This window comes from Mesoplodon mirus (genome assembly GCF_964341445.2).
Source record: "Mesoplodon mirus genome assembly, chromosome: 19".
NCBI lineage: Eukaryota > Metazoa > Chordata > Mammalia > Artiodactyla > Ziphiidae > Mesoplodon > Mesoplodon mirus.
In genome coordinates this window covers 47,817,507-47,831,683 of record NC_138995.1, presented here as the reverse complement: position 1 = coordinate 47,831,683, position 14,177 = coordinate 47,817,507, and the positions used below count along the sequence as shown (strand labels likewise).

The 14,177-nt window shown below is 41.4% G+C and overlaps 2 protein-coding genes across 2 annotated transcripts in view; both read right to left on the bottom strand.

Annotated features, from left to right (window-relative positions):
- Positions 1-14,177, bottom strand: part of FAAP24 (FA core complex associated protein 24) — a 238,959-nt gene that overhangs the window by 88,514 nt on the left and 136,268 nt on the right. The gene's annotated exons all lie outside the window — the stretch shown is intronic.
- Positions 1-14,177, bottom strand: part of WDR88 (WD repeat domain 88) — a gene marked incomplete at both ends in the record, with an annotated part of 42,731 nt that overhangs the window by 9,267 nt on the left and 19,287 nt on the right. Inside the window, 3 exons of the mRNA XM_082606653.1 lie at positions 3,013-3,081; positions 4,248-4,330; positions 6,402-6,589. Coding sequence (XP_082462779.1) covers positions 3,013-3,081; positions 4,248-4,330; positions 6,402-6,589 — 340 coding nt within the window. The remainder of the gene's footprint in view (positions 1-3,012; positions 3,082-4,247; positions 4,331-6,401; positions 6,590-14,177) is intronic.

Below are 14,177 nucleotides of genomic sequence, written 5' to 3'. Positions count from 1 at the left end.
CATTATTATAGATTTGTAGTGTTTCATTGGGTAGTGTGAGTTCTCTAACTTTATTCTTCTTGTTCAAGATTGTTTTGGCTATTCAGGCCCCTTGCAATTCCATATGAACTTGAGGATCAACTTTTCCATTTCTGTGAAAAAAAGCTATTGGTATTTTGATAGGGATTGTGTTGAATCTGTAGATCATTTTGGGTAGTAATGACATCTTAACAACATTAAGTCTTCTTGGCCATGAATATAGGATATCTTTCTATGTTTATAGATCAGAAGAATTAATATTGTTAACATATCCATACTACCCAAAGCCATCTATGGATAATCCCTATCAAAATCTCAGTGGCATTTTTCACAGAAATTGAAAAACAATCCTAAAATTTGTGTGAACTTACAAAACACCCCAAATAGCCAAAGCAATCATGAGAAAGAAGAACAAAGCCTGGAGGCATCACACTTCCTGATTTCAAACTATACTACAAAGTTATAGTAGTCAAAACAATATGGTACTAGCATAAAAATAGAGAGCCCAGAAATAAACCCTCACATATACAGTGAACTAATGTTTTTTTCTTTCATTTGGCTGTGCTGGCACACGGGATCTTCATTGCGGCATGCGGGAGGCATGCGAACTTCTTAGTTGCAGCATGTGGGATCTAGTTCCCTGACCAGGGATCAAACCGAGGTCCCCTGCATGGGGAGCACAGAGTCTTAGCCACTAGACCACCAGGAAAGTCCCTACAGTGAACTAATTTGACAAAGGAGCCAATAATACTCAACAGGCAAAGGCAAGTCTCTTCAATAAGTGGTGCTGGGAAAACTGGATAACCACATAGGGAAGAATGAAATTGGACCCCCATCTTATATAACTCACAAAAAGTTAACTCATATGGATTAAAGATTTAAACATAAGACCTGAAACCATAAAGAGAAAATATTTGTAAATCATATATCTGATAAGGGTCAGATATCCAAAATATATAAAGAACTCATAGAATTCAATACTGACAACAACAAAAGACAGAGGAAGTAAGTGAATAAACATTTTTCCAAAAAAGACATACAAATGACCAACAGGTACATGAAAATGTGCTCAACATCACTAATCATTAAGAAAATGCAAATCAAACCCACAGTAAAATATCACCTCACTGTTAGAATGGCTATCATCAAAAAGACAAGAGATAAGTGTTGACGAGAATGTGGAGAGAAGGGAACCATTGTGAACTGTAGGTAGGAATGTAAGTTGGTACAGCCACTGTGGAAAACAGTATTGGAGGTGCCTCAAAAAATTGGAAATAGAGCTATCCAGGAATTCCAGTTCTGGGTGTATATCCAGAAGAAATAAAAGCAGGATCTCAAAGAGATATCTGTACCCTCATGTTCACTGCAGCATTACTCACAATAACCAAGGTATGGAAACAACCTAAATATCCATAAGTGGATGAATGGATAAAGCAGATGTGGTATATATATGCAATGGGATACTATTCAGCCATGAGACAGAAGGAAATCCTGCCATTTGTGACAACAAGAATGAACGAATCTAAAAAAAAACAAGCTCATAAAAACCGAGAATAGAGTGGTGGTTACCAGAGGCTAGGGGCTGAGAGAAATGGGGAGATATTGGGTCAAAGGGTACAAATTCCAATTATAAGATTAACAAGTTCTGGGGATCTAATGTACAGCATGGCAATTATAGTTATTAATCCTGTATAATACACTTGAAATTTTCTAAGAGAGTAGATCTTAAATGTTCTCACCACAAAAAAGAAATGCTAATTATATGACACGGTAGAGGTGTTGGCTAAGGCTATGGTGGTAAGCATTTTGCAATATATAAGTGTATCAAATAAACACCTTGTACACCTTAAACTTACACAATGTTACATGTCGATTATATCTCATAAAGCTGTTAAAAATAAATACATAAAGTGTCTGTTTAACCAATCTTATTGTATTTATATTCAATTTTTTAAGTCTTACATTTATGTATCTTAATACATAAATATTAAGATACATAATATTAATACATATATAATAATATAGCCTATAAAATTTAAATAACCAACAAAGTTTTTTTTAAGTCAAGGTAAATTGCTATATCAAAACACAGAAAGAAACATTATAAAATATATTTTTCTTAACCATATTTGCTTAATTATCCTACTATCAGTTACTACTAATCACTGTTATTGACTAGTTCTGTTGTTGTTTTGTTTAAATAGCATTTATGTAACAGAAAAGTAAATAAGACATAATTTCAAATAAACACTCATTTTTGATACTTTGTCTTGTATTTTTACTTTTTTCCAGCTTTACTGAGATATAATTGACAATATTTTTCATATTTTTATGCTAAAGTAACAACACATTGGCATATAATTTTTATTATGTATTATAATATTATGGGGGTTTTTTGGTCAGGTGTGACGGTATCCTGCATTGGCTCTCTAAGAAGTTGATCATGGCAGGCAGAGTCTTGCCCACATTTTTACACACCTAGAAACCCCCAGCCTAGAGAATGAGATGGCTCTAACAAAGGTTGGGGGACAAGGTGGGACCCTACTTCTCTGGTGCTCACACATGAAGGACAGCCCTCAGGATATCCTGGGCTGTCTGTTATGTGCCATTGGCACGGGAATCCCAGGATGCAGTGAGTAGCGAGGGAAGACCCACCTGGAACCTGGGGGTTGTCTGCTTGCCCACGAGCTGACCCCTTTCCCTCCAAGGCCCCCTGTTGGCTCCATCACTTACCAGTCTGGACAGGCCCTTGCTCCAATGAAGTTCAAATGACAACTGTGCAAAGAAATACCTGGCAACTTCCCATATGAGCAAAGGACCCACTTCCCACATTCCCACTTCCTGGATGGGGTCGGCCTGGCCAGGTGTAGCCTTCAGACTGAGCTGCTTGGTCCTTCAGACTGAGGAATTTTACTTGACAATGCACTTCTGCTAACACCAATTCTCACAAATGTGATAGAGATTTTAAGTCACTCAAAGGTTGGCCACTTTTACCTTTGAAGCAGACAGGATCCATTTCTTGTTGTTGCTAATGGCAACATCCATCACCCAGTCATTATGGCCCTGAAGAAAAGTAGAATTTTAAGAGGACCTAGGAAAAAAAACCTTTGAAAGAACAACAAAAACCAAAAAAACAAAGTCAAGAATCCAACGTTGCTTACTTTCTTCTTTTTTTTTTTTTTTTGTGGTATGCGGGCCTCTCACTGTTGTGGCCTCTCTTGTTGCAGAGCACAGGCTCCGGATGCGCAGGCTCAGCGGCCATGGCTCACGGGCCCAGCCGCTCCACAGCATGTGGGATCTTCCTGGACCGGGGCACAAACCCGTATCCCCTGCATTGGCAGGTGGACTCTCAACCACTGTGCCACCAGGGAAGCCCAAACATTCAGTTTTAAGCCATTCACGTGCTATGATGTAAACTCCCCTCGCCTCTCCAAACCCACAGAGAAGAGGGTCAGATAGAACAGCTTTGGGATTCTGAATGTTATGGTGATCAAGGGGACACAGTCCACATTTGAGTCACAGGAAATAGAGAAATCAAGAGTCATCAATGCAAGCATTCACAGCCAAAGGCGGCCATGAGCTCACAAGATCAAGGGGAATGCAGAAGTCTTGGGGTGGTGGCACCTGGAACAGAGGCAATGAGGTAGCCAATCCTGGGGCTGCCTAACCTTTGGGTTCTCGTTGTGTTGCACAATCCATCTCCTTACCATACAGCCACTTTAAGTTGAGTCTCCTCTAACCTGCAGACAAAAGTACTCACCCACCATTGACACCCACCCTTCTGAAGCCCCACAGCTTTCTATGCATGCCTCATGATGGCATTCAGCCTTCTGCACAGTAATTTCTGCTGTTCATAGACACTGCCCCTCCTCAGAGTTTTTGCATTTGCTGCTCCCTCTTCCTGAAACACCCTTCCCCAAGATCCTCACTCATCCAGTCTTTCTTTGCCATCCAGTTCTCAGCTCAAATGCCACCTTCTCCAAGAGGCCCTCCCACTGTGGATTAGTCCCTGGAGTCTGTTTCTATCATATCACCCTGTTGTGGCTACTCTGTGTCACTCATCACTATGGAGGATTTGTTTGTTGGTTTCTTGTCTGGTCTTGCCCACAGAGGTGTCAGCCCCATTGCACACATTTAGGTCTGTCTCACTGTTGTATCCCCAGCACCCAGCACCCAGCATGAAATGAAGAATGAAGCTCAGATCTTCTATCTGATGCTGGCATTGGTACCTTCAAGGAGAGCTTCCGGTAGCCTTCTCCTACATCCCAAATAGCCACAGTCTTGTCGAACCCTCCAGACACAAGAAGAGAGGCTGGAACACAAAATGAAAGAGTCTCAGGGGGTCACCTTCCTCAACCAACCGTTTCCTCCTCTGGTGAGGCCAAAGCAGGCTGCGGATGCATCTGTGAGGTGCCACCGTGGCTCACTCTGAGGACACTCAAACCCCTTCCGGGTGTGACTCAACAACCCCCAATCAATTACAGTTGACACTCGATATTCATGGTAGTTGCATTCTACAAAGTCATCACAAACACTCAGTGAGTGATGATTGGTCTTAGGGGAGATGCAGGGTTAGGTTCCTGTGAGCCTCTGGTTACAACATTTTCATTAACCCATCAGTACATAACCTTGTTTTCTGTCTGTTTCTGTTTAACGACACCTTAGTTGATACAAATGGCTTATTTATTAACATTGATTTCATGGCCATCAGCATTATAACTCATGTCTGAACGAGGCGTATCTAACATGTGTTCTCCCTGTAAGGCACATCACAGGCTTCTTGCAGTTAGGACACTAGACAGCACTTCAGCACTATGCTGGGGGGCCCGTTTAAACAGCAAAATCATCAACAAAGAGCACAAAATGCAAAAAAGTGGGACTAAATAGGTCACAGCAAGGACACCTTATGATAAGAGAACTGAAAGAAGAAGGCGGAGGGTCGCCTTGTGCAGCCTCAGCTGGGACCGTGTGCACATGGCAAGCTTGTTGCCGCTCTGCACGGATCTATGGGTGGCTGCAAAAGTGCCAGGAGTATTGATTTTAGGCTTACAGATAAATTTTACCCAGTAGGTAAATTCACAAACACAGAATCCGCAAATAGTGATGACTGACTATACGGAACTCTGAAACCTATGATGCCAAGGACAGAAGCTGGTGGGGCACCTCACAGCGGGGTCTGACTTACACAGAGGCTGCTTCTGAAGAGGGAAACGTTTCTCAAGCCAGGCCCTGACTGTGTGCATATTGGCTGGGTACTCCCCTTGACACACAGAGCAAGCCCCACTTCCCACGAGGACTGCGGAGTATAGTCATAACATTTGACCCCTGGGGGTCGGGAGCAGTCACAGCTCTCACTGGGGCCAGCTGTCCCTGGCTGTTTCCTGGCGTTGCTCCTGGTCACATCCAGGCCCCTTCACCTGGAAACAGATCTCCAATGTCCCATGCAGAAACACCCCTCACATATTCTCAGTGCCTCTGGTTCAGAGGGTACTGACTCTGACCTCCAGCTCTAAGGATGGGCAAGTCCCGCAGGCATGGCCAATCAGAGCCTTTCATCCCCTGCTAAAGGGGCTGGTTCAGAGATGGGCACGTGTCCCCAGCTGAGCCAATGAGAGTCTTCCCTGGGACTTGTGCGGGCACCACCAGAAAGAGGTTTTCTCTTTCTCTAGGATTGCCAGTGGCCAGAACCTTTGTTGGTCTGGACCACCAGAGGCCATCTTTGCCTCCTTGAGGAGAAAGGTCAATACAAGAGAGAAGCTGAGCTGAAGGATAGAGCGGAAGGGTTGGCTTCCTGAGAGCATTGTCTGTCTGGACACAGCCCTCCTGAAGGGAGACCAGCTCCTGGATGAAGTGAGAGAGTGGCATGGACATATATACACTACCAAATGTAAAACAGATAGCTAGTGGGAAGCAGCCGCATAGCACAGGGAGATCAGCTCGGTGCTTTGTGGTCACCTAGAGGGGTGGGATAGGGAGGGTGGGAGGGAGACACAAGAGGGAGGGGATATGGGGATATGTGTATATGTATAGCTGATTCACTTTGTTATACAGCAGAAACTAACACACCATTGTAAAGCAATTATACTCCAATAAAGATATTAAAAAGAAAAAAAAAACAATAAAAAAATAGATTTGAAAAAAAAAGTTAACAGATTTATCTTGTTGCTTAAGCTATATCAAACTGAGTTTCCATCATTTGCAAACTTGTACATATGAATCTCCCTCTTGGCTTTTCTGTTCTTGTGGAAAATAAATCCACCCTCACCACTGGCATCACTGGAAATCACCTCTTTACACTAAGGAAAGTCCACATGAATGGAACGTGAGGAACTCTACCCCAGCCCTCCCACGGGTGTGGAATGCTTTAACATTGAATTCCTCACCGTCTCTGGCAAAGTGGCAGGAGCTCACAGAACCTTCATGACCCTGCATCAGAGTCACACAGGCTCCACGGTTTCGAAACTCCCCTGTATGGACGTTCCATATTTTTAAGGTTTTATCCCAAGAGCTTGTACACAGGAAATGGCCACTGAAGGTAAAACAGCAGTTTGAGATTGCATTGGTGTGTGCTCTGAAACATACATGGAAGGGTGCCCACATTAGTACATCACTCCTGGAGGACCCGAGGACACACTAAAGGGGAGGTGAGTGGAGGGGGCATTGGAGCTGATGCCCTGTGACCCCATGGACATCATTCCTTTGATCACTGCCTAAATGGTCTAATATTTATTACTAAATATTAACTACTAAATATTTATTACTAAAAATTAATTACTAAATAATTACTCTGACTATGTCAAACTGTTCCAGGATGTCCCAATAATGGCAATATTGACTTTTTTTTGCTGGATAATTCTTTGTGGTAGGGGGCTGTCCTATGCATTGTACGATGTTTAGCAACATCCCTGGGTTCTACTCACTATATGCTGGTAGCCTCCACACGCAGTTGTGACGACCCAAAAATGTCCCCAGACATTGCCAAATGTCCACTGGGGGACAAAATTGCCCCTGGCTGAGAACCACTGCCCTATTCAGAGCTACTTGAGGCTTGAGGAAAAAGAGCAGCTGGAAAAGTCATCAGTGATAGTTAATGGACTAACAGCTTTTCAGGTTTAAAGTGGGTCTCTCCTGCTCTCCCTCCCTCCTCGTTTCTCTTCTAGACATGGGCGCATGGCTCCTCTCACCCATCCTCCTCTCCCACCCCTCTCTCACTCACTCCCCCTACTTATCCTCACCCCAAATGCTCTCTTTTTTCCTTTCCCTCTCTCCTTATCTGTCTTCAGTGTCACTAAAGCAAATTTTAATATTGTGCATTTAATTAATAAAGTTTGAGGTTATTCATTCTCAATCGTTAAATGTCTTATTTTTTTAGAGAAAAGAATTGTCAGAATTTTGCTTTTCTTTGTTTTGTTATTATCTTCAAAGTATTTTCCCTGTGACTGTCATCTCCTGTTACAAATAGAGTTTTCAAGCAAACTTATAAACATAATTGAGCATCTCTGAGTAGCCTGGATTATAATATCAATTCATCTAAATGAAGAAAAGGTTGAACAAAACTGTTTTCTAGAGCTCAAGTCAGAGTTTTAGACTCTTTTAGTTCTTTGAAGCTCACAAACTGAGTAGGATCAAAGGAGAAGAAATGTCGGCTTCCCAGGGGTGTCCAGGCTTAAAATGTCCAAATCCCAGTGCCTGGTGGGGGCAAGAACCATCCCAGCATATACTGGAGGTGAATAACAAGCCCTCCTCTGAATCCAGAGACTGTCGCTGAGGTTTAAACCGAGGCTCCCTCTCTTTTCCAGGATGCGGCTCTCATTTCAGATAAACTCCACATATCATAAAAGACCATTTTACTTAGTACAAAAGTTTGGGGAAAGCGTTCTGGACAAGATGGAGTCAATGTACTGCTCCCCTTTCCTCCTGTTAAGTACAGCTAACAGGGGCTTCCCTGGTGGCACAGTGGTTAAAAATCCCCCTGCCAATGCAGGGCACACAGGTTCGAGCCCTGGTCCGGGAAGATCCCACATGCCTCAGAGCAACCCTGCAGAGCAACTCAGCCCATGTGCCACAACTACTGAGACCACGTGCCACAACTACTGAAGTCCGCGTGCCTAGAGCCCAGCTCTGCAACAAGAGAAGCCACCGCAACGAGAAGCCCACGCACCGCAACAAAGGGTAGCCCCTGCTCTCCGCAACTAGAGAAAGCCCATGTGCAGCAATGAAGACCCAATGCAGCCAAAAATAAATAAATAAAATAAATAAATTTATTAAAAAAAAAAGTACAACTAACAACCCTGGGCAAATGCTGTTATAACGCAAACAGAAGACTGCAAAAGGTGGAGAAGAGAAGGCAGACCAGCTAAGGATCTTGGGACCTAAGGATGGCATGCTGAGTCCCTGTAGTTTTCTTTTTGTTTCTTATATCCTGGACTGAGTACCGGGAAAGCCTGCAACCCCCAAAACAATAAGGACTGGATAAAAAGCTCCCAAGAAAAGCCTGCTCTCCCTAGCCAAAGGGATAGCCTAGTAAGACAGAAAACCTTTACACAATGCCTGCCTTACTCCAGTCAAAAATCTTGGGAAAAACTGCAATCCCATCCCCACTGCTGTCAGCAAAGTCTAGAGTCTAGACTGCCACCCTTGCCAGGCTCTAATGAGGCAGCCTGCTAACACAGAAGATTTAGGTAAGACTCAGAGTCTCGTAATGCAATACTCAAAATGCCCAGGATGCAACTGAAATTCACTCATCATACTAAGAGCCAGGAAAATCTCAACATGAAGGGGAAAGAGAGTCAACAGATGCCAATACGGAGATTACACAGATGTTAGAATTATTTGACAAGGATTTTTAAGCCACCATCACAAAAATGCTTTGATGGACAATTATAATCGTGCTTGAAATAAACAAAAAGATTGAAAGCCTCAGCAAAGAAATAGAAGATATAAAGAATGACCAAATGGACATTTTAGAACTGAAAAATACAGTAACAACAACAACAAAGACCCTCAATGGAGAAGATAGAGGAAATAATCAGTAAATATGAAGACAGACAATATAAATTAACCAATCCAAAAAACAGACTGAAAAAAACCAGAGCCTCAGAAACCTGTGAGACTATAACAACATACCTAACGTTTGGGTAATCAGCATCTCAGAAGAAAAGGAGAAATAACATAGAGCTGAAAAAATAATCAAAGAAATTGTCTAGAATTTTACCAAATTTGGCAAAGGACAGATTCAAAAAGCGGAGTGAAGCCCAAGTAGGACAAACCCAAAGAAATCTATACACAGACACATTGTAATTAAACTTTTGAAAAGTAGAGAAAAAGAAAAAAAATCTTGAAAGCAACGAAAGAGAAATGACACCTTACTTATAGGGGAAAAACTATTTGAACGGCAGTGGATTCTTCATCAGAAACCATGATGGTCAGAAAAAAGTGATATGACAGTTTTCAAATGATGAAAGAAAAGAACTGTCAGCCCAGATTTCTATATCCGGCAAAAAATATCCTTCAGGATTGAAGGAGGAATCAAGGCATTTTCAGATGAAGGAAAACAAAGAGAATTCGTTGCCTTCAGACCTACCCTAAAAGAATAGCTAAAGGAAATTTTTCTAAACAGAAAGAAAATGGTGAAAGAAGGAAACTTGGAATATCAGAAAACAGAACATGGTAAGTAAAGGTATGGGTAAATACAGTAGATTTTCCTTCTCCTCTTGAGTTTTCTAAATTATGTTTGACAACTGATGCAAAAAAAATATAACAAAGTACTTGTGTTTATTCCTTGCAAGCTTCAGAATCAGTTGAGATTATGAATTTTCAAACTTCTCTAGTAATACCAGCTATATAATTTGCAGGGTCCAGTGCAAGATTAAAATGCAAGGTGCCAGTTTCTCAAAAAGCTTTACATAATATTACCACATGATCCAGAAATTCCTCTTCTAGATATATAGCCAAAAGAATTGAAAGCAGGGAATTGAACAGATATTTGTACACCAATGTTCATTGCAGCATTATTCACAACAGCTAAAAGACAGAAGCAACCCATGTTCCTCAACAGATAAATAGAGAAACAAAATGTGGTATATACATGCAATGGAATATTGTTCAGTCATAAAAAGGAATGAAATTCTAATACATGCTATAACATATATGAACCTTAAAAACATTATGTTAGCCACCATCACCTTGATACCAAAACCAGATAAAGATGTCACAGAGAAAGAAAACTACAGGCCAATATCACTGATGAACATAGATGCAAAAATCCTCAACAAAATACTAGCAAACAGGGCTTCCCTGGTGGCGCAGTGGTTGAGAGTCCGCTTGCCGATGCAGGGGACGTGGGTTCGTGCCCAGGTCCGGGGGGATCCCACATGCCGCGGAGTGGCTGGGCCCGTGAGCCATGGCCGCTGAGTCTGTGCGTCTGGAGCCTGTGCTCCATCCGCAACGGGAGAGGCCACAACAGCGAGAGGCCCGTGTACAGCAAAAAAAAAAAAAAAAAAAAAAAAAAAAAATACTAGCAAACAGAATCCAACAGCACATTAAAAGGATCATACATCATGATCAAGTGAGGTTTATCCCAGGAATGCAAGGATTCTTCAATATATGCAAATCAATCAATGTGATACACTACAATAACAAATTGAAGAATAAAAACCATATGATCATCTCAATAGATGCAGAAAAAGCTTTCGACAAAATTCAACACCCATTTATGATGAAAACCCTCCAGAAAGTAGGCTCAAACCCACAGCCAACATCGTCCTCAATGGTGAAAAACTGAAAGCATTTCCACTAAGATCAGGAACAAGACAAGGTTGCCCACTCTCACCACTATTATTCAACATTGTTTTGGAAGTTTTAGCCACAGCAATCAGAGAAGAAAAAGAAATAAAAGGAATCCAAATTGGAAAAGAAGAAGTAAACCTGTCACTGTTTGCAGATGACATGATACTATACATAGAGAATCCTAAAGACACTACCAGAAAACTACTAGAGCTAATCAATGAATTTGGTAAAGTAGCAGGATACAAAATTAATGCACAGAAATCTCTTGCATTCCTATACACTAATGATGAAAAATCTGAAAGTGAAATTAAGAAAACACTCCCATGTACCATTGCATCAAAAAGAATAAAATACCTAGGAATAAACCTACCTAAGGAGACAAAAGACCTGTATGCAGAAAATTATAAGACACTGATGAAAGAAATTAAAGATGATACAAATAGATGGAGAGATATATCATGTTCTTGGATTGGAAGAATCAACATTGTGAAAATGACTATACTACCCAAGCAATCTAGAGATTCAATGCAATCCCTATCAAACTACCAATGGCATTTTTCACAGGACTAGAACAAAAAATTTCACACTTTGTATGGAAACACAATAGACCCTGAATAGCCAAAGCAATCTTGAGAAAGAAAAATGGAGCTGGAGGAATCAGGCTCCCTGATTTCAGACTATACTACAAATCTACAGTAATCAAGACAGTATGGTACTGGCACAAAAACAGAAATATAGATCAATGGAACAGGATAGAAAGCCCAGAGATAAACCCACACACATATGGTCACCTTATCTTTGATGAAGGAGGCAAGAATATACAATGGAGAAAAGACAGCCTCTTCAATAAGTGGCACTGGGAAAACTCGACAGCTACATGTAAAAGAATGAAATTAGAACACTCCCTAACACCATACACAAAAATAAACTCAAAATGGATTAAAGACCTAAATGTAAGGCCAGACGTTATAAAACTCTTAGAGGAAAACATAGGCAGAACACTCTATGACATAACTCAGAGGAAGATCCTTTTTGACCCACCTCCTAAAGAAATGGAAATAAAAACAAAAATAAACAAATGGGACCTAATGCAACTTAAAAGCTTTTACACAGAAAAGGAAACCATAAACAAGGTGAAAAGACAACCCTCAGAATGGGAGAAAATAGTCGCAAATGAAGCAACTGACAAAGAATTAATCTCCAAAATTTATAAGCAGCTCATGCAGCTCAATATCAAAAAAAACAAACAGCCCAATCCAAAAATAGGCAGAAGACCTAAATAGACATGTCTCCAAAGAAGATATACAGATTGCCTACAAACACATGAAAGAATGCTCATCATTAATCATTAGAGAAATGCAAATCAAAACTACAATGAGACATCATCTCACACCAGTCAGAATGGCCATCATCAAAAAATTTACAAACAATAAATGCTGGAGAGGGTGTGGAGAAAAGGGAACCCTCTTGCACTGTTGGTGGGAATGTAAATTGATACAGCCACTATGGAGAACAGTATGGAGGTTCCTTAAAAAATTACAAATAGAACTACCATACAACCCAGCAATCCCACTACTGGGCATATACCCTGAGAAAACCATAATTCAAAAAGAGTCATGTAGCAAAATGTTCATTGCAGCTCTATTTACAGTAGCCAGGACATGGAAGCAACCTAAGTGTCCATCAACAGATGAATGGATAAAGAAGATGTGGCACATATATACAATGGAATATGACTCAGCCATAAAAGGAAACAAAATTGAGTTATTTGTAGTGAGGTGGATGGACCTAGAGTCTGTCATCCAGAGTGAAGTAAGTCAGAAAGAGAAAAATAAATACCGTATGCTAACACATATATATGGAATCTAAAAAAAAAGAAAAAAGGGCATGAAGAACCCGGGGCAAGACGGGAGTAAAGACACAGACCTACTAGAGAATGGACTTGAGGACATAGGGAGGGGGAAGGGTAAGCTGTGACAAAGTGAGAGAGAGGCATGGACATATATATATACACTACCAAATGTAAATTAGATAGCTAGTGGGAAGCAGCCGCATAGCACAGGGAGATCAGCTCGGTGCTTTGTGGTCACCTAGAGGGGTGGGATAGGGAGGGTGGGAGGGAGGGAGATGCAAGAGGGAAGAGATATGGGGATATATGTATATGTATAGCTGATTCATTTTGTTATAAAGCAGAAACTAACACACCATCGTAAAGCAATTATACTCCAATAAAGATGTTAAAAAAATTATGTTAGATGAAATAAGCCAGACACAAAAGGACAAATAATGTATGATTCCATTCATATGAAATATCCAGTATAAGAAAATTCATAGAGGCAGAAAGTAGAGTAGAGGTTACTAGGGGCTAGGGTTGGGGGGAGTGGGGAATTATTATTAATGGGTACCGAGTTTCCGTTTGGGTGATAAAAGGGTTTTGGAAATAGAAAGTGGTGGTGGTTGCACAATACTGTAAATGTAATGTCAGTGAAATAAGTTTAAAATGGTTAAAATTCTATATTTTACCACAATTTAAAAAAATAATAATGTAATATCCCCCAAACCACTGAATTGTACACTGGAAATGGGTGAGTTGTATGATGTGTATGAATTATATCTCAATAAAGCTGTTAAGGAAGGCAGCCAGCAGGCAGGAGAGAAGGGGGAAAAGTGATGGCTTCTGGGGAAACAATGGTTACGAGCCAGGTAGGAGAGAGATTTTTCACTATATATCCTTTTGTACCTTTTAAATTTTGTACTGTGTTGCATGCTTTACATGTTCAAAAAGTAAATTACATTTTTTTTTTTTTTTTTTTTTTTTTGCGGTATGTGGGCCTCTCACTGTTGTGGCCTCTCCCGTTGCGGAGCACAGGCTCCGGACGCGCAGGCTCAGCGGCCATGGCTCACGGGCCTAGCCGCTCCACGGCATGTGGGATCTTCCCGGACCGGGGCACGAACCCGCGTCCCCTGCATCGGCAGGCGGACTCTCAACCACTGCGCCACCAGGGAAGCCCAAATTACATATTTTTAAAATAAAAAATTCGAGGTCCCTTGTTCAAAAATGAAGAATTTCAAGATATCAACGGCAGAGCATTAAATCCAGTGTGAGCCTTTCTGTGTGTGGAGCCCTGTGTCACTTCAGAGGTTCATGCCATGAAGCCAGCCCTGTCCTGTAGCCCTGAGAATCCTTGTCTCTTTATTTTCTTGCTAAAAGCTACATTTCCAGAAAATTCACAAATGTGGGTCAATCCAATATACCAATAGAGATTTTCCTTAGCTCCCTTTCCGCCCTCCTTGGGGAAACAAAGTGGAGTGGGTTGTGACACCCACAGCTGGAGCTGCGGCCGCCTCTGCTGCGTCACCCTCCTCACTGC